A 21924-nucleotide genomic window follows, 5' to 3' on the forward strand; every position below is an offset into this window, starting at 1 on the left:
ATTCAGAATCCGCAAGTATGAAATGCTTACTTTGGGCCAAGCATTCTTCCAGTTCCCCCATTCTTTGCTCTCCTGAAAGTCACATAAATGTACAGGAAGTTGCTTAAAAACTTGGTTTTGGACAATGGGAGAACTACAAGTATGCACTTTCTCTTGCATCTTTGTTAGAGACCCTAAGCACAGATCTGTCTGCTGCAGCACTTCCCACACTTCCAGCTTCTATAAGACTCTGATTCTGATGTAAAGACGTCCTTATCACAACTCCTTCTCAAGAGTGTTCTCTTTCTTATGGGAAACTTTATGATAAAACCTTAGGAAAACCCACAGGGGGAGCAGTAGAGCATTTCCCATGTAATTAACAAGATGGCCATGGTTTAATCTTGACAAATAGGTGGAATCCGCGGAAGCATGCCTGATTATAGCCAACCCTCTGTGCAGTGATTTGCAAGCTGAAGACACTTCAAACATTATGAGGTAAGAAGCTGGCACTTTGCTTTATATGCTTCAGTGCTGATCTTATTTCTACGTCTTTTAAAATAAAGCCTGGTGCAGTGGACTAAAGAGGAGATGATATCCTCTGTCACAGCACTAGGTTCATCGTATTCCAGGTTTCTTCTGCCATTTTTTTTTTTTTGACTGTGAAGTTGTAGGAATAAGGAAGTAAAAAATAGAGTATTCTGAGTATCTCTATGCTTCTTCGCGTATTTCCTAAAGTTTCATACAGATTCTAACTCTTTAAATTAAAAAAGCAAGCATACAAATAACTGATAACTGTTCAGATAACACCATTATAAATAACATCTTTAACCAACCAAAAATAAAAATGCCATTTGTGATTGGTGAGCCCTGATAGTAGACTTTACTTACTTGGGTTTTATGCCAGTAGTTCTGCTGAAATATTATGTATCATTTGGTATAATATGTTTGTGATTATTGGCAAGTTTATCTTCAAGATGACTAGAATTGGTATTGATCACCTTCAACTATGAACTATCTATGAGCAGGAACTTGACTTGTAGTAATAGCTTCATTGTGAAGGTAATGGCATTATGCCTAACCCAGAAGAACTCCTGGTCCCCAGAGCATAATAAACATACATAGCTGAAGGTGATTCTACAAATAGCAAAAAACGGTCGAGAATATATGCTGTGCATAATACAGTGCATATGAGATAGACCTTAGTTTCTTACTATGTATAATGAGAAAGTTGAATAAGATAGTCTGAGCTACTTCATGTTATAGACAAAAATACAATCTCTGTTTTTCCTGTAATTAATGTGTTTGAGTTTGAAGGCTAAAATACATGAAACTATTTCCTCCTCAAGAATAGAAGACCACAGTCTCCTAGTACCAAGACCGGACTTTTTCATAGATTTCATGTGCTAAATCACTAAAACAATAGCACTTTTTACCGTGAATGCTCTTAAACAGAACATTTTTAGAAAACTGCATAACAGTGAATCTTATGTTTTATTATGCTTATCCACACATCAATTTAATTCTGAATTTAATTATATCACAAAGCCATTGGATATGGCGCATCACTGATGAGTGTATTTGTTCATTTTGTAGGGTTCTCTCTATCAAGAACTATTGCCCTAATACCAGAATCATCATACAGATACTTCAATCCCATAACAAGGTATGATAACATTCTGGTCTATTATCCTCCTCTTTTAGTCTATGGAGTTAAATGACTTATTTCATCTAAGTAATAGAACTTATTAACTTCTATAATTAATAGACCTATAGGTCTACACTCAAAATGTTTTCTGCCAATTACAGGTGAAATCTGCAGTCTCATTAAGATTGCAAATTACTTAAGGGCACCTGGGAGGCTCAGTGGGTCTAGCATCTAACTCTTAGTTTCAGCTCAGGTCATGAGCTCAGGGTCCTGGAATTGAGCTCCACATCAGGGTTCATGCTCAGAAGGGAGTCTGCTTGAGAATTCTCTCCCTCGCCCCTTCCTGATCTCACTTAATGTTCTCTCTCTCAAATAAGTAAATAAATCCTTTAAAAAAAAAGATTGTTAATCACTTAAAAATATAAATTTGTAAAGAAGTATAGCTTCATACTTTAACAGCTGCTACCTGAGAGTCGAACTTCCAAACCACCTGAATGTAGGTGCTCAGAGCCTTTCCTTTGGAACACTGACAGCTCTGGACATACCCTCAATTACTGGCATCCCCTAAAAAAGAATTAGGAGGATTAGACAATCACAAAGGTTTGAGAGACAACCAGAAGTTTGTCAGAATTGAACAATAAGGTTCAACTATGCAAGGCCATTTCTTCAAAACTGGTGAGATGGCTGTTTTATCTAATGAAAAATTTTAGGGAAAATGAAGTAAGAGAGGAATATTTCCAAATTACTGAATAAGATAAGACCTCAGAAAAAGACCTGAATGAAACAGAGATGAATGACTTACCTAACAGAGAGTTCAAAACTGTCATAAAGATGCTCACTGAGCTAGGGTGAAGAACGGATGAAGAAAGTGATAACTTTAACAAAGAGATGGAATATATAAGAAAGTACAAAATAGAAGTCATAGAGCTGAGGGACTTAATAACTGAACCAAAAAATACAGTAGAGGGGTTCAACAGCAGACTAGATGCAGCAGAAGAATCAGCAAACTTGAAGACAGGGTAGTGGAACATACCTAATCAGAGTAGAAAAAGAAAAAAAGAGTAAAATGAATAGAGATAGCTTAAGGGACAATATCAATTGCATAATAGGAGTCCCAGAAGGAGAAAACAAAAGAGGGACAGAAAATGTATGTGAAGAAATAGTGACTGAATACTACCCTAATCTGGGGAAAAAAACAGACCTCTACATCCAGGAAGCAGGGAGAATTCCAAATAAGATGAAATAAAGAGACCCACACCAAGACTCATAATTAAAGTATCAAAAGTTAAAGACAAGGAGAGAATCTTAAAGTCAGCAAGAGAAAAACAACTTGTAATGTATAAGGGAACCATAATGGGGTGCCTGGGTGGCTCAGTTGGTTAGGTGTCTGCCTTTGGCTCAGGTCATAATCCTGGGGTCCTGGAATGAGAGTCTTGGGCTATCTGCTCTGCAGGGAGCCTGCTTCTCCCTCTCCCTTTGGCTGCCACTCCCCCTGCTTATGCTCTCTCTCTGTGAAAAAACTAAATAAAATCTTAAAAAAAAAAAAAAGGGAACCACCGTAAGACTACCAGCAGATTTTTAAGCAAAAACTTCACAGACCAGAAGGAAGTGACCCAATCTATTCAAAGTACTGAAAGAAAAAAAACTGTCAACCCTGAATATTCTATCTGGCAGTGTTATCATGCAGAATTAAAGAAGAGAGTTTTCCATGCAAGTGAAATCTAGAGGAGTTCATCATAACTAGGACTACTTTACAAGAAACATTAGAGAAATTTCTTAAAATTGAAAGGAAAGGGCATCTATTACTAACAGGAAAAGATACAGAAGTATACATCTCAATGACAAAGGCAAATGCATGGTAAAATTCAGAATAATCTCATGTTTTAAAGGTGGATTAATCATTCATGAAGTATGAAGGTTAAAAGACGAAAGGAGTGAAAGTAGTTGTAACTGTGATTCTTAGTAAGGGCTACACAAGGCCAAAAGCTGTAACTTGTGATATCAAAAATAAAATGTGGGAGGGGGATAAGAATGTACTTTTAGAATGTGATCAAACTTAACTATATATTGTTATAAAATGAGTTATATAAGCCTTACAGTAACCACAAAGGAAAAACCTATAGTAGTAGATACACAACAAATGAAGAGAAAGGATGCTAAGATCTGCATAAAATCACGAACTCATGAAAAGAGCAAGAGAAGAAGAAAGGAACAGAGGATTTACAAAATAGCCAGAAAAAAATTAACAAATGACAATAGGTACATACCTATCAGTAATTACCTTAAATATAGATGGATTAAATTCTCCATTTATATTTAAAGAAAAAGGGATATATATATATATATATATATATATATATATACACACACACATATACATATATATTTGTAAATGAAATATATAAGTATATTGGAATTTTGTTCAGCCATAAAAAAGAAGGAAATTCTGCATTTGCTACAGTATGGATGGGCCTTGAAGGAATTATACTAAGTGTAATAAGTCAGAGAAAGACAAATATCATATGATTTCCCTCATACATGGTACCTTAAAAATTAAAAAAAAAAATACAGGTAGAACAGATTGGTATTTGCCAGAGGTGGGGGTGGTAGGGGGGGTGACATGGGTGAAAGGGACGAAAAAGAACAAACTTCTGGTTATAAAATAAATAAGTCATGGGAATATAATGTACAACATGGTGACTATAGTTGATAATACTTTATAGTACATTTGAATGTTGTGAAGAGAGTAGATCTTAAAAGTTCCCTTCACAAGAAATAAGTAATTGTAAACATTGGGGTGGTGGATGGTAACTAGACTTATTGTGGGTCGTTTTATAACATATACTAACATTGAATCATTTGCTTGTACACCTGAAGCTAATACAGTGTAACATGTCAATTATATTTCAGTAAAAACAAGGACAAAAACAAACAAACACAGATTGTACACTAAGGGCAGTATCAGAGGTCTTCATCATTTGACCCATTTTGCACTCTCACTATTTTTGCTTTAAAAAGTGACTCACATGGGATGCCTGGGTGGCTCAGTTGGTTGGGTGGCTGCCTTCGGCTCAGGTCGTGATCCCGGCGTCCTGGGATCAAGTCCCGCATCAGGCTCCTTGCTCGGCGGGGAGCCTGCTTCTCCCTCTGCCTCTGCCTGCCACTCTGTCTGCCTGTGCTCGCTCGCTCTCTCTCTAACAAATAAATAAATTTAAAAAAAATTTTTTTTAAAGTGATTCACAGTTTTAAAAGCTGAATTTGTTCTTATCACTTCCACTGACGTGGACACAATAAATGCTTTCAAGTAAATGCTTTCAAACAAATGCGAGAAAGATGTCCATTCAGAAAAAAACTTTCTGGAATTGTATTTCTTCTTAACGTCTGACCTACTTTCTACCATGAGACAGGTTTTTCTGCCAAAGATCCCCAGCTGGAGCTGGAGTACCGGAGACAACATCATCTGCTTTGCTGAGCTGAAGCTTGGCTTCATCGCCCAAGGCTGTCTGGTGCCAGGCATGTGCACCTTTCTAACGTCTCTATTTGTTGAACAAAACAAAAAGGTAACCTTGTAAATTGTTGTTGAATCTTGGCTTTTTTCCCCATATCCTCACAAGTTGGGATCAGAAATAGAAAATTGAGGAAAGCAAGAGGGCCCCAAGAAATGAGATTTGACTTCCACTTGAACTATGAAGGATTGAGAGGTCTAGACTTAAGTCCCAGGTATAGTGCTGACCTTGAAGAGATTATTGATCTTATTCTTGTTTAAGAATATTTATCTGCAAAATAGAAATCATAGCTTTGCTTTCTACCTGCAGTCCAGATGTTATGAACATAAAGGTAGAAGTACTTGGAGTTATTGAAGGCAGAAATATAAATAAAAATAAAGGTTATATAGGAGGATGATTCACAATATTCAAAAGACAGAAATAGCCCAGATCTCTATCAGTTGTTGAATGGACAAACAAAATGTAACATAGGAATAAGGAAGTATTATTCAGCCATAAAGAGAAATGAACTACTGGAATATGCTGTAACATGGATATATTCTGTAAAGTCTGATATAAAATCTCACATATTTCATTAATTCTGTTTATATGAAATAACCAAAATATATAGAAGACAGAATGCTGATGGTTGGATCCATGTTGCCAAGGGCAGACACTGGGGAGAGTGATGAGAATTGAGAACAATTTGTTAATGGATAGGGATTTTACTTTGGTTTGATAGAAGTATTTTCAAACTAGATAGGGGAAGTGACTGTACAACATTCTAAATGTACTGATGCAACTGAATTGTTCGTATTAATTTTAAAAATTTGAATTAGAAAATACTAAGAAAAGAATAAAAAATCCAAAGAGGATTATAAAAAAATAAAAAATAAAGGTTATGTTATTAGTGGTAAAATTATATATTTAAATATAAATTAAATTCATGATAATAATAAATATATTCACAGAACAAATAACAATTAAAATCCAATTTTCAGGTTATTTTGGGAACATTCTATGCAGTAACAACAATAGTCACCACATATTGAGTACCTAGTATGTCACTCATTTTAAATACCTTAGGCTTCCCATTGATAATATTTCAAGGTAGAATCCCAGTAATGGGCCAGTGAAGCTAACTAACTTGATTGTATAGTTAAGTTAATGAGTAGAAGAGGTAGAATTGTCTGACCTAATATCTTACCACTATGCTTGATACCTGTGGTTGTTGGGTATCTACTCACAATCCCCTACATATCATGTCCTTTGATGCCTTTGAGACTAAATAAGTGGTCAAGGGGATATTGGGATGACTGCTATAAGCACCAAGTACAGCCTTTGGAATGCCACCTGCATGAAATGTTCCAAGAAAGGTTCCAACCTCATCTGGACCCAATTTTCCATTGTCCGGAGGCTCTCCAGTGAGTGACCTTTCCTCTCCATTTATTAGGAATCTAAATATGCTTTCTCTTATATTCAGTTTCCCTCTTGGCCTTTCTTTACACTTTATTTCCTTCATTAATAAATTTAAAAAATTTTTACATCTTTTTCGGTTTTGTCCCTGGTACTATCTAAAACAAAACGAAACAAACAAACAAAAAATTCCAAACGAACAAACAAAACAAAATAAAAAACCATAAAAGATGCTCTGGCCAGCAAAAGGCTAGCTGGAAAACATGGAAATTCTTCTATAACTCCTTCTGTGAATTGGAGGAAATATCATATACAGGTAAATAGAGATGACACCAGACAGTAGGAATGAGCCTTGATGACACTATAATGAACCTGCCTTACCCTCCTCTTCCTGCTTACTGTGTATGTCCTTGAAAAGTGCTTGTGAGGAAATTGTCTCTGCCTGTGCTGTGTACTCAGAAAGTGCAAGATAACTGTTCTGCAAGATACATGTATTCATGTACAGTGACTTGCTTGGGCTCTCCATGGAGTCTCCAACCCAGATATTGGAATTTGTAAACTGCTGCCACTCTGGGGGTTTGAAATCATCCCTTTTCACCAAGTCTCAAGGACAGGGATGTTTGAGAGGGTGCTTCCAAAACATAAATTGTGTGTGCAAATCCCCTGGAGGTCTGGTTAAAATGCAGATTCTAATTCCAAAACTCTGAGTGGGGCTTCATTTCTGAAAAAAAGTTCCCAGGAGTGTGTAGGCTGCTGGTCTATGGACACTTTAAAGACTGGAAAACATTAACAAGAGTGAATGACAGTAGTATCATAGTATACACAGTCTACACAGTAACACGATAACATCTCCATGGCTGGAGAAAGGAAATGGAATGAGAGCTCTTTATGAAAACTTCGTGTCTTTCATGGAAGTAGAGGAGGAAGATATTTAAAACAAATCCTACATTATATTGTTGTTCTTTCTGTGTGTTCTAAAGTTGTAACCATCTCACTGAAGATGATCATCTATTGATATTCATAGGAATTGAGAGAAATTTGTGGTTATGATATTTTTTTTTGGCGGTGGGGTACGGGGAGTGAAGTCTAAAACCTACTTTCAGATATCCTAAACCAGGTAGGGTCAAGGTAAGATTTTTTTAATGCTATACTCATAGCTCTGGTGTTTTAGATTCTATAATAAACTATTAACTTAGGTTTAACAACTAGGGCTCTAGTGTCTTATGATCGATTTTTCTTGGATTAGACACTTTCTCTGTCAGCTTCTGGATCAATAAAATGAGAGTTATTCATCTCATAACCTGATTTTTCTGAGTATGACATTAGTATCTGTGAAACTTTCAAGTACTCAGATTCCAAGACCTTGGATCAATGATATGTGTTTCAACTATATTAATTATATGGTGAGAAATTATAGTCCAAAGAGCACTTCCAGTTTCTTCAAGTCAGAGACAGCATTGCGTTAGGCTTAAACTTGGACTAAATCTACTCCAGTTGACATACTTGAGCTCCCTGATTCTACTATGTAAATTGAAACTCCAACTTATCCTCCTGTTTCCCTTTCTGATCTTAAAAAAAAATGATCACAGGAAGTCTTCTCCATCTCTATCATTCTTTTACCCTCTGTCAAAAACTGAAACATTTACATTAGGAACATTAAGCCCCTTTTGTATTTTTGGGGTTTTTTTTGTTTGTTTGTTTGTATGTTTTAGTTATGGAGACTTAAATAGGGACTCCCAGTGAAGTGAGTACTCTTCAATGAAAAATTTAAGAGAGTGGGAGAAGGCAGGAGATTTGGCTGAATCTTGGAATGGGGATTGCAGAGAGAGTGCCCGGATTGCTTGATATGGGTAGTCCTTTATTGTAAGTCAGAATATTTTTTTCTGTGTGTGTGTGTGTGTGTGTGTGTGTGTGTGTGTGTGTGTGTTGTGTTGTGTTTTCTAAACCACAGGCTGGTCATCTGAATATTTCTGAACTAGCCTTAACCCTCCACAGCCACAGTGTTTTAGAACTTATAGGAATTCCAGACATTCACCTAGGTTTCTGGGCTTTAAGAGGAGCCTGTCCTGCCATGTTGGAGCAGTGTGGTGGGGGTTCTCATGGCAACAGATGGGGAGGATGATGAGAATGTATGGAGGGCATAACAAAATTCTGAGTTCTTATACAAATATCAGAGATGAGTTACCCAACAGCCCAAACCCCGCACAGGCTATATTTAGCCTTTGTGAGAGATATCCTTCTCTCTCCCCTTTTTCCTTTTCTCTGGAAACCTGCTGCTGTCTCTGATTTTTATCTCATGTCCATTGATCAGGATGGCTCCTTACGTTCATTTGAAGCTATGAAAAGTTCTGATACTGGGCAGAAGCCTTGAGTGTTTTTTCTTTGTGGCATATGACTAGTCAATGGAAAACTTGATATGTTAAAAAAAAAAATCTTGAGCAGCTATATTTATGGAGAGACAACTTAGATTCCATATTGTCCTTCTCCTCTTATTGTTACTGACTCAAAAACCAGTCTACCTTGCTGAAATTACTGGGAGAATTCCAGTTTCCACAAGGTGTCATGAATGCCATCTGGGAAGAAACCAAGTCATTATGCTTTCATTTTCTTCTGAACTCTCTAGAATAAATAGTTGAGGTGTATGGTAGAGTTTTAGTTCTTCCTTTGACATTTCTTCAGTGAACCACTAGGACAAATCTCCTTTCTATAACTTAAGTGCAATGGGTGCTGGTTTGCTGCTTAGCCGGACATGCAACTTGAAGTATAACATCCCATATTCCATGTCTGAGTTCTGCATGTGGCATGATTGTGTATTCCAGGTTTTTCCTAAACAGCCCTGGCAAAAATATTTCTTTAATGGCCTGAAGAACAAAATTCTGACTCAACGTCTCTCTGATGACTTTGCTGGAATGAGTTTTCCTGACGTTTCCCGGTAAGTTAAAAGAAATGCTTTCCTCGTTCTTCATGCAATGACATTCTTTCAATAATGTTCACTGGGGGGACCGCTGTAGGCCAGGCTCCATGATAAATACTGAAGGTGTAAGAATGAACAAGTCTGCATCTGTGCAATTGAGAAGCTTGCATTCTGTGTGGGACATAGTCTCCATGCTGGCTATGATATACTTAAGAATAGATTCACTTACATTCAGGAGTCTCTTCCTCTGCTGAGGTACTAGTGTTTTCCCAGCACAGAGCACAGAGTGTTGGTCATATTCTTCTGAATTAGCACCCTGCTATCCTCTTTCCTCACAATTACTTGTCTTCCTTCCTAGGCTCTGCTTTGTGAAGCTGGGACTCATGCTGATAGCCATCGAACACAAATCCATGTTTCATGGTTACTGGTACCAATGAGACTTTGAATCTCTTCAGTTTTGTAAAAGGAGAATCTTTATGATTAAGACTTCTCCAAAAATACAGACATAACTAAGATATTGCCATTTGTTGAGAGCCAGCCTGTTGGGCACCCAGTTTGCTGTGGTGCACTTTGTACTGTCTTTAATGATTAGGGTTAGAATCTAATGATTGGAGTTAGAATGGTTACCCTAGTGGGTGGACAGGTGCTTTGCCTTTGTTCCCGTGGCTCTCCCCAAATTCTCTCTCATGAGCAGGGGAGAGAAGAAATGCTCTCCTTCTCAGATCTGTTCCTTTTAATTTATTACTAGATCTTATAAGTCTTGACCATGAAATAGTACCATGAGATAGAATTATTTATGACAATAAATGCTCCCATAAACTGTAGCTTTAGAAACTAAGCTATAAAATATGGCAAAATGGGAATTCAGCCTACTGGACAAATTCTGCTTTTGGTAGAGTAGATAAAAGAGAGAACCAACATTATTAGACCATTGGAATTTCTTGAGAACCCATAATGAATAATATGAGAAGTAAAATAATTTATCATGTAATAAAAAAGAAAATCTAGTAAAACAGTAAATCAACTACTATGATATATATATAGAGAGAGAATAAAAAATGCTAAAAAATGAGAAAAACTGAGGGTTTAAATAGGTTGGGGGACAAGAAAGACTATTATATTGGCTTATGTATTTTTTTAGTGGAAAACTAAGTTGAATTAAATTGGAATCAACAGACCAAATTCTGATCCTGATTATGACTTGCTAGCTCTGTGGTGTTGGAGAAACATCCATTCTCTGTGAATTGAGGAGGTCATGTTAATACCTGAGACCCTTTCTAGCTCTAAAACTGACATTATCAGGAGCCTTAGAATTATAGGGAAATAGTCAAAATTCAACAAGTTTGAATGATATCAGACAGACTACAAAGGAACAATTTTATATGAAATGTTGGACAAAAGAAAAATCTAAGTAGAGATATTGCAAAATGATCTGGGCAAAAGAAGTCAGCAGGGTACTGTACAAAGGAAGTCACTAAGGAGAGAATAACAAATAGTATCATCTAGCTGGCTTAATTCTATTTAACAATCCTGCCGTGCTCAAGAAAATCGCAGAATCTAAATCTGCACAAATGGCCTTTCTGCCAGAAATAGGTTACAGCAAAAAGGATGGAGTCTTAGAACCATAAACCAGGCAGTTTGAGTTTTAGACTGGTCCAGAACTTGGCCTTCAGCAACATGGGCTATGCATTGGAACTATTTGCAAAGCTTTAAAGGCATATAGATTCCAAAATCCCACTCTGATCTTTACAAAATCAAAATCTCCAAGGGTGGGACCAGAGAATTTTTGAAGACCCCATGATATAGTCAGTTTTTTTGCTGGTATTTGTGAACTACTAGACCAAATGTTCTTGAGGTCCCTTCCAACTTTATCATCCTAGATTTCTTTAAACTTTATTAGGATGACTATGGGACATCGCAGAACAGAAACACAAACGTTTATTAGGCAGCTAATTTCCACATATATTCAAGATGCCTTGGTGTTGTTTATTACCTAGCACATATGTACCCCTAATGAAAGAGGAACCTGTTCTAACTTACATTTAACTTTGGTTTCTCACCGAAGAGTCAGGTGAATCAAAGAGATTAAATCCTGATTTGGTTAATAGCAGTCTTTTACATGATTGCCAGTTCATGACCAGCAGTGCCACAGGCACTTTGCTTACATAAACTCTTGAATCTCTACAACAATGGATATACTTCTTAGTCCCATTTTATAGAGAAGGAAGATGAGGCCCAGAAAAGTTAAATAATTTTCCCAAACTCACATCAGTCCCAGAGCCAGCATCTGAACTCAGCACGGGAGGTGGTGATTCTCATCACTATGCTGTACTAAATCCACTGCAGCCATAAGTGGGAGGAAAATAGGGCATCTCAATGGCTGAGGTTTAGACTAGTATTCAGAAAAACCGGAGGGAAAACCCATCTTTTCTCACCTTTTATTTTCTCTTCTAATTGATACACTTGAATAGACTTTAAAACTTGGGAAAGCCCAGGTCACCTGGGTGCCTTAGTTAAGCATCCAACTCTTGATTTCAGCTCAGCTCGTGATCTCAGGGATGTGAGATGGATCCCCCCATCAGGCTCCAAGCTAGGAGTGGAGCCTGCTTACGATTCTCTCTCTCCCTCTCCCTCTGCCCCTCCCCGGCTTGCGTGCCTGTGCTCACTCGCTCTCTCTCTCAAATAAATAAGTAAATAAATCTTAAAAAGAAAAAAAAAGTTCAAAAAGCCCTTGACAATCATATGGATTTGTCTTAGGGAATAATTTATCATCTGCTAAGTGATAAAGCTGGGTCTGACCCCAGTCAGATAATGTTCTAAGTTTGTTGCAGTAGCAAGCATTCTCTAGAGAGCAAGTGGCCATGATTCATGAAGGGGATTTCTAGCCAGTTTGGAAAAATGTACAAAGGGAGTTCATCTCTCCTTTCAAATGCAACCGCAGCTATTATTGTGACAGTATCTTCATTACTAAATATTTATTTTTTTTAAAGATTTTATTTTTTATTTGACAGAGAGAGAGATCACAAGTAGGCAGAGTGGCAGGCAGAGAGAGGGGGGGGGAAGCAGGCTCCCCGCTGAGCAGAGAGCTGAATACGGGACTCGATCCCAGGACCCTGGGATCATGACCTGAGCCGAAGGCAGAGGCTTAACCCACTGAGCCACCCAGGCGCCCCCATTACGAAATATTTAATATGAGTTCAGAGGGCACTGCCTTAAAAATAAGAGCTATGAAGATACAACTCAGTTTATGTTTGCTAGCTAGTGAACATCAGCCAACGATGGGGGCACAAATCCATGTTCTTTTCCTTTCAAAGTTAAAAGCGTTTATTCTACTCATTAATATCAGTCAGTAAACATTTGGAAAATGCCATCCAGTGTCTCAGATAATAAACTACCTCAATATAGCATCAACACAGCTACACAGCATCTTTTGATTCTTGGCATAGTGTGGAAGAGCTTTTGTGGCACAACCCCTTTTATTTTTGTTAAGCTCTTACACTCAGAAGTTACTTCAGAGTACCCTAGCAACAGAATAAGCTTTGCCAAAATTAATATTTGACTTCTTTCCAGTGTTAATACAAAAGGAGTGTTTTAAGGGAGTAAAGGAGTACTTTTACCATGTGCAAATGAAGTGATGGTACTTTCAAGGTTATAAGACCTCATTGTGTTGAAGGTCTGAATTAAAGGAAATAAAAATGGGATAGCCTGACAAACACAGGGAGAAATGTGGGGAATTCAAATAGTCGTGATATAGTACTGCATCAAGGAGTCTCATGGGTGAAATTTGTAAGATGTCATTTTCAAACACACAAACCATAAGGAAAGAGAAAATCAAAGTGTTCATGTAGCAATAGAAACAATTCATGTGGTTCCTGCTCTCAAAAATCTGGCAATCAAGATAGAAAAAAAATGAAGTCTAAAGAAATATGCAAGTTCAAAAATTGCATAAGCAAATAAAAGGAACTTTTGAATCCAGCTGGTTAACTAGGCATAATTTAATTTTATAGGACAAGTAGGCTAAAGATAAACACCACTACTATGACTATAAGACTTGCAACCATGTGGCTGTGGCATTGAGTAGGCTAAATTAGCAAGGCTTCATGCATCTGAGTTGGTTTATCCATTTTAGGTTTAGGATGCAGTCCAGGGAGGAGTTCACCCTTAGCTCAGCTGTGTGCAACTCAGTAATCATGTTGTGACCTGACTCCCTTCTGGATATTTAGCAGCAATCAAAGATACATAATCAAATTCAGTTTTTCTACCCTATTTGGCAGTAGAAGGGGTTGGAGTCTTATTAACTCTACAGTTCAGGGAATCCATTGGTAATGACGGAATGAAGAGGGAAATTACTGTATTTTTATTTTCTGTTTCCAGTAGTCTGCTGCTAAATCCACCTGTACAGGTTAAGCTGCGTAAGAACACACTAGGGTTCTTTATTGCTGAATCTGCAAAGGAAGTCATAAGGTAATTTTTTTTTATTACTTTATAGGGAGAAAGTCCTAAAGCAAATGCAACTCAATGGCAAACTGATTCAGCACCATGCTTAGTGTTAAGCCTCACATAAGTCACTCTTGATTTGCTTTCATTGTCCAGAGCCTTCTTTTACTGTGCCAGCTGTCACAATGATATCTTTATTCCTGAGCTAATTGGAAAATGTAGCTGCAAAGCCAAGGTCCATCGACACTTTCCAGGTAATTACACTTCATATCTGGTTGCCCTCAGCCCAGCTTCCAGGGGCATGACCAAAGAAAGAGGAGTTCTGTCTCTTAAGATAATACCTATTTGAACTTGGCCCAGAAGTGGCAGGTATTTCCCCAAACTGGGCATATAAGACCTGAGAATCAGTTTTTTAGAGCTGGAAGAAATCTTGCTAGGTATCTAGTTAGACTTCTTCACAGGCCAAGCAAATGAGTACCAGAAGAGATTCAGTAATGTTGAAAGTCAAGAGCCAATTGGAGGCACCCCCAACTCAATGCCAGACCTGCAGACTTTCAGCCTGTTGCTTTTCACTCCATCACAATGGTTTTCCCTCTTCAGTCTCAAAGTTCAGCCTATATCTGACTGCTTGGTTGGCCACAAAGCTACCTCATGACCACTGTTTTAAAAAAAAAATTATTTTATTGAGCTATGTTTGACAACATTGTGTAAATTTAAGGTGTACTATGTATTGATTTGATATATTTATACTACAATATGATTGCCACTGTAGTGTTAGCTAACACTTCTATTTTGTCACATAATTATCATTTTTCCTAGCGTTGGGAACAGTACCATTCCTTGAGTACCCTGAATGGACTGTAGGGGATTTAAAGTTTATTTATTCTGACACAGTGATGAGGAAATGTAATTTTTTCCTCTCATCTCTAATTGAACTCAATAGCTTACCAACAACTTTACCCTATAGCAGCAAAAGAGAGATTGTCTTATACATTCATGATAACTTCTTCCCTTGTAGTTTAAAACTTAGTCTCTTCCAAGTACTTTAGGATTCCGTGGGTAAAATCCCAGTGTTTCAGCATTTAAACTTAATTCAAAATTTGAATTTCCTATCAGGACTATTCCTGTCTTTAAGGTTTCATCCTTTTCTTCTCCCCAGAATTCTATTTAAATGCAGGAGTAAATTTGCTCAACATCATGGTTGTTGGGGTTTTTTTGTTTGTTTTTATTTTTGAGAGAGAGCAAGCTTGTAAGGGGGTTAGGTAGAGGGGCAGAGGGAGAGAATCTTAAGCAGGCTCCACACCCAGTGCAGAGCCCCACTCAGAGTTTAATGTCCTGACCCTGAGATCATGGCCTGAGCCTAAATTGGACACTTAATTGACTGAACCACCCAGGCACCTGCATGGTTGTTCTTATAGTGGACTTTCAAACAAGTCCTTCCTGGTTCCTGAGGTACCTCATTCCCTTGGTAAGTGTCAGCCTCTGTGACATCTCCATCAGTAACCAGTATTAGTTCTTCCTGGCTTTGGGTCACCTTCTGTCATTTATTACCAAAATCCATCATCCCTGCCATAGCCTCTGGTCTTGAGGTCTGCAAAGCCACTTTTCCTGTACTCCTGATCTATTCATTCTGTATGTTATTTTGGCCCCTCAGCTGTTTGAGACTTTCCAGTCTCCTGGTGAATATAGATGCATACCAGAAAGTGGGAGCCCTCTCCGGCCTTCTCTCTGCTTAAGCCCACTTACTGCCTTGTCTCCTCCTCTGTAATCATCTTGCATTGATACCAAATACTCTTCTGAGCCCCCTCCACCAATGAAAATCCGTATGACAGAGGAAACACATCCCTCATTTTTCCCCCTTGCACACCTCTGAAGCTATCACATTTTCCTTGTCCAGCAACTTGAAACACAACCTGTCCTTAGCAACCTGAAACACAAGTTGTGTGTGTTGGGTGTGGGAGGGGGCTGGGTCCTTTCTGAGGGATCCCAGCTCTAACATTTTTATATCACAATAGCTTTATTAAGATATACTTAAATACCATGAAATAAATACTTTCAAAGCATACAATTCAGCGGGTTTTAGTGTGCAAACAGATTTGTGAAATCAGCACTCCAATTTTAGAACATTTTCCATAACTCAGAGAGGAACTCCATACCCAGTAGTGGTTACTCCCCATTTTTTTCTGCCCACACCCCTGGCAACCACTAGTCTATTTTTGTGTCTATAGATTTGTCTGTTTTGGTCATTTCATGAAATGGGAATCAGACAGCATGAGGTCTCTTTTGTCTGGCACCCTTCACTTAGCCATGTTGTAGCATGTATCAATACCTCATTTCTTTTTATGGCTGAATGATATTATGTTACATGGATATACTTCATCTTGTTTATTCATTCATCTGTTGATGGACATTTAAGTTGTTTGCACCTTTTGGATATTGTGGATAATGTTGCTGTGAATATTGGTGCTCAGATATCTGTTTGAGTTCCTGCTTGCGATTTTTCGTGTATATATCCAGCAGTAGAATTGCTAAATCAGATATTAATTCTATGTTTAATTCTTTGACGAACTGCTATACTGTTTTCCACAGCAGCTACCTCGTTTCACATTTCTACCAGCAATACATAAGAGTTCCAATTTCTCCACATCCTTTTTAAAAAAATAATTTCCCTTTTTTAAAAAAAATAGCCATCCTAATGAGTATAAATTGGTGTCTTATTGTGGTTTTAACTTGAATTACCCTAATGGCTAATGAACTTGAGCATCTTTTGTGAGGCTATTATGGGCCATTTGTATGTTGTTGGAATGTCTATTCGGATCCTTTACCCACTTTTTAAATTGGGTTGTTGTCTTTCTATTATTGGGTTGTATACAGTCTTCATATATTCTAAATATATGTCCCTTATCAGATGTATGTTCTCCCAATATCTTCTCCCATTTTGTGGTTTGTCCTTTTTTCTTCATTTTTTTCTCCCATTTTGTGGTTTGTCCTTTTTTCTTCATATAATTTTTCTTCATCAAAGTTTATTTCCTCATCAAAATTTAAATTTTGATGAAGTCCAGTGATGTATTTCATCATTTGTTGCTTGTGTTTTTGTGGAATAGCTAACCTGAGGTCGTAAAGATTTACTCCAACATAAAATTCTCCTAAGAATTTTATGTTTTTAGCTCTTACATGGGGGTCAGTGATTCCTTTTGAGTTGATTTTATGTTTGGTTTGAGGAAAGGATCCAATTTCATTCTTTTCAATGTGGATATTCAGTTGTCCATGCATCACTTTTTCTTGAACTCTTTTTGGTACCCTTGTCAAAAAACAATGGACTGCAAAGGTGTGGGTTTATTTCTGAGTCTCAGTTTTATTTCTTTGATCTGTATGTCTAGCTTTGTGTCAGTACCACACTGACTTCCCTACCATAGTTTTGTATTAAATTCTGAAATCTGGAAATATGAGTCCTCCAAGTTTGTTATTCTTTTTCAAGATTGTTCTGATTATTCTGTGTACCTGCATTTCCTTACGAATTTTGGGATAAACATGTCAATTTCTGCAAAGAAGCCACCTGGGATTTTGATTGGCATTGTGTTGAGTCTGTAGGTCAATTTTGGAAATATTGTTATTAAGACAGTAAGTCTTCTGACGCATGAACATGTGATGTCTTTATATCTATTTATACCTATAATTTCCTTCAATGGTGTTTTATAATTTTCAGATAATAGGTTTTACATTATTCATGTTCAGTTGATTCCTAAGTATTTTATTCTTTTTAGTGCTATTGTAAATGCAATTCTTTTCTTTTTTTTTTTTTAAGATTTTATTTATTTATTTATTTATTTATTTATTTTAGAGAGAAAGAGAGCAAGAGTATGAGCAGGGGGGAGAGGCAGAGGGAGAGCGAGAGAATCTCAAGCAGACTCTGCACTGAGCACAGAGCCCTACATGAGGCTCTGAATCACAACCCTGAGATCATGACCCAAAATGAAGCCATTTGCAGTTGATTCATTGTTAGGGTCTAGAAATACAATTGATTTTTGTGCATTGATCTTTTATTCTGCAACCTTACTGAACCTGTTTTATTAGCTCTAATACCCTTTTTTGTGGCCTTTTATTTCATTTTCTTGCCTAATTTCTGCTCATTCATTTATGATTTTAGTAATATGAGTATTTCCTCATTTTTGTGGCCAGTCTTGCCAAAAATGCTTGTCAATTTTATTCGGTTTTCCAAAGAATCAATTTTAATTTTTTAATCTACTATTGTTCAATCTTTTAATTAAGTTGTGTATACTCTAATTTTTATTATTTCCTTCTTTCAATTTGATATGAGTTAATTTTCTCTTTTCAATGTCTTAACATGAAAGATTAGTTTAGGTTATGTGATTTTAGATCTTTTCTTCTTTTTAAATAAACAGAAGAATTAATATCAGTAAAATTTCCTCTAAGCACTCTTTAGGGGCATGTCATATTTTGATGAGTTGTGTTTTTATTTTCATATTTATCTAAAAGTATTGTATAATTTCACTTGTGATTTGTAGGGGCAGGACCCATTGGTTATTTAGGCATATGTTGTTTTGTTTCTACGTATTTATGGATTTCCCCAATTCCTTTGTTACTGACTTTTCATTTCATTTCATTTTTATTGAAGAACAAAATGATTTTGTATTTAAATACAAAATCTTTATATGATTTAAATTCCTTTAAATACATTCATACTTATTTTATGGGCTATTATATGATCTATGCTGGAAAATATTCAATGTATAGCTGAAAAGAGTCTGTATTCTTTTGTCATTGAGTGGAATGTTATATAGATGTTTGTTAGGTCTAGTTGGGTTATAGTTTTTTTGTTTTTTTTTTAAAGTCTTCTATTTCCTTGCTGATCCTTGCTGATAGAACAATGGATAGTTCTGTCTGCTATTGAAAGTGGGGTATTAAAGTTCCAGTTATTATTGTTGAATTATCTATTTCTCCATTTAAATATGTTAGTTTTATGAATCATGTATTTTGAATTTCTACTGTTATGTGCCTATGAGTCTGTTACATCTTAGCAGTAGATTAACCATTTTATCATTATAAAATGTTTTTGTCTTTAGTAATATATTTGTCTTAAGTTCTATTTTGTGTGAAATTAATATAACCACTCTAGCACTCTTTCAGCTACCATTTGAATGAAATGTTTTTCATCCTCTTTCTTTCAATCTGTTAGTGTCTCTGAATCTAAGGTATGTATCCTGTATGCAGCATACAGTTGGATCTTGTTCTTTTTCCCCATTCTGCCAATCCCTGCTTCTTTATTTTATTTTATTTAAGATTTTAGTTATTTATTTGACAGAGAGAGAGCACAGACAAGGGGAGGAATAGGCAGAGGGAGAGGGAGAAGCAGTCTCCCTACTGGGCAGGCAGCCTGATGTGGGGCTCGATCCCAGGACCCTGGGATCATGACATGGGCCAAAAGCAGTTGCTTAACTGACTGAGCCACCCAGGTGTCCCCTCTGCTTCTTTATTGCAGAGTTTAATTCATTCACATTAATGCAGTTACTGATAAATTAATATTTATAACTGCTGTTTTATTGTTTTTTTTAACATGTCACAACTCTTTTGTTTCTTAAATCATTTATTACTGCCTTCTTTTGTGTTAGGTATTTTCTAGAGTACCATTTTTAATCTCTTGCTATTTATTTTCATATATATTTTTTAGTTATTTTCTTGATAGTTGGCCTGGAATATGTTGTTAACCTCACAATGTATAATAATTTTGTTTGGATTAATGCCACGTTAGTTTCTATAGTATACAAAAACTATGTTCTTATATAGTTCCATTTCCTCCCTTTAGGTTATCATCACAAATTAAATCTTTATATATGTGTGGCCATCAGCATAAATTTGTAATTATTTCTTTATAAATTCATCTTTTAAATCAGATAGAAAAAAAGAGTTTACAAACAAACAAAAAGCTCTATATTTTCTTTTATATTTATTTATGTAAACATGCCTTTACCAATGCTCTTTATTTCTTCATGTGGATTTGAGTTACTGCCTGGTGTCCTTTTATTTCAAATTCAAGGACTCCTATTTGTATTTGATGTAGAACTTTTTAATGTTCATAAGCAATGAACTCTCTTGGGTTTTTTTCTTAATTTATCTTTCATTTTTGAAGGATGGTTTTAGCAAATATGGAATTGTTTCTTGGCAATTTTTCATTCAGGACTTTGAATATGTCATCCTACTGCTTCCTGGCCTCCATTGTTTATCATAAGAAATCAGCTGTTGGAGCACCTGGGTGGCTCAGTTGGTTAAGCATCTGCCTTCAACTCAGGTCATGATCTCAGGGTCCTGGGGATTGATCCCCACATTGGGCTCCCTTCTTGGTGGGGAGCCTGCTTCTCTCTCTTCCTCTGCCTGCTGTTCCCCCTGCTTGTGCATGCTCTCTCTCTCTGTCAAATAAATAAATAAACTATTTTTTTAAAAAGGAAAAAAAGAAATCAGCTGTCAGTCCCATTGAGAATCCTTTCTACATGATGAATCACTTCTTGCTGTTTTGAGTATTCTCTCGTTTTCTTTGGGTTTCAGTAGTTTTTTTATGGAGTATCTAGATGTTGATCTTTTTGAATTTATGATATTTAGAATTTGTAACCTTCTTGGTTGTGTAGATTAATGCTTTTCATCCAATTTGAGAAGTTTTTGGACATTATTTCTTCAAATATTCTTTTACTCTTTGTCTCTCTTCTCCTTCTGTGACTACCATTGAGTGGATGTTGGTACATTTTTATGGCATCCCAGAGGATCTCTCACATTCTGTTCACTTTTCTTTATTTATTTTTTCTTCTGTACCTCAGACTGGATAATCTCCCTTGACCTATCTTTGACTTGGTTGATTCTTTTTTCAGGATGCTCAAACTTGATCTCAAATTAAACTAATTTTTTATTTTGGTTCTTATGCTTTTCAACTCCAGGATTCATATTTTTTAATAATTCTCTTTTTAATTTTTTAATTTTTTAAAGATTTCTTTCCATGTCTCATAGCTTTTTGTTGAAAATTAGACATTCCAAATATAAATGTGATAATTATGGAAATCAAATTTCACCCACCTTATTCCCTAGTTTTTTGTTGTTGTTGTTGTTACTGCTTGTTGTAGTTGTCATTATTTTAGTGACTTTTATGAACTATATAATGTCTGCTGCTTTGTCATTTGTAGCCACTGAATTCTCTCTTGTGTCTGTTTAGTGGCCATCTATTAACTGGACAGAGATCTTGTTAAATACCTGCAACCAATAAATCTCCCAATATTTGTCAAAGGATTTAGTGTTTTTGTTGAGACATGCCTCCAATATTCAGCTAGGCAGTTGTCAACTCTGCTTTAGCCTTCACTTCCTGCTTGAACAGAACATCAAGGTCAGTTAGAGGTGAGAACTTAGGACCTTCTCAGCATGCACACATCTGTGTATATTCCTGGAGCCCTGGTCATGTATGTTGTTTACATTTTCAGGACTGTTCTAGGATTTTTTAATGTGCCTATGGATAACTTATTCCTCAGTTTTTCCTTTAAACTTTTTTTAGTCTATTGTTTGCTCTTTTATCCATTTTCTCACACAGCTGTGATCCCAGCTAAAACATTTTCTATGGCTTACTGGATAGAGGGTTTTAGAACTAGGTAAGTTTAAATAAGGTTGAAAAAAGACAAGTCATTCAAGTAGCATCATCCAGGGAACCACCACACAAGTCAAATAATGACTCTCCTTTGGAAATAAGTCTTTGAAAGAAATGTAGTTCTGCTCTACTCCCTCTGACACCAGGAATATGAGGCATTATTTTTCAAGGATACTAATTAGCTAGGGAGTTGGAGATGGGACCAATATAAGTTAAAACACCACAAAGATTGCTGTTTTAATGAAGATATATTCATTTTTCTGCACTAATTGTTCTTGGATCACTGCCGATTAGTTTTCAGAATTCTGAAAAAATTCATTCTGACCATTTTTGTCAGTTTATTCTTTGTTTTTATGGAGAAACAAACTTTCTGAAGTCTTTATCATTTTTGTGTGTGGGGCTCAATTTC

The 21924-nt window shown here is 36.5% G+C and overlaps 1 protein-coding gene across 1 annotated transcript in view; it reads left to right on the forward strand.

Annotated features, from left to right (window-relative positions):
- The window catches only part of KCNU1 (potassium calcium-activated channel subfamily U member 1), a gene marked incomplete at both ends in the record, with an annotated part of 151565 nt that overhangs the window by 41752 nt on the left and 87889 nt on the right, over positions 1-21924 (forward strand). The window contains 7 exons of the mRNA XM_080797637.1: positions 392-474; positions 1573-1642; positions 5032-5184; positions 9345-9457; positions 9798-9866; positions 13814-13903; positions 14033-14130. Coding sequence (XP_080653763.1) covers positions 392-474; positions 1573-1642; positions 5032-5184; positions 9345-9457; positions 9798-9866; positions 13814-13903; positions 14033-14130 — 676 coding nt within the window. The remainder of the gene's footprint in view (positions 1-391; positions 475-1572; positions 1643-5031; positions 5185-9344; positions 9458-9797; positions 9867-13813; positions 13904-14032; positions 14131-21924) is intronic.

Source organism: Martes martes, assembly GCF_963455335.1.
Source record: "Martes martes genome assembly, chromosome: 2".
NCBI lineage: Eukaryota > Metazoa > Chordata > Mammalia > Carnivora > Mustelidae > Martes > Martes martes.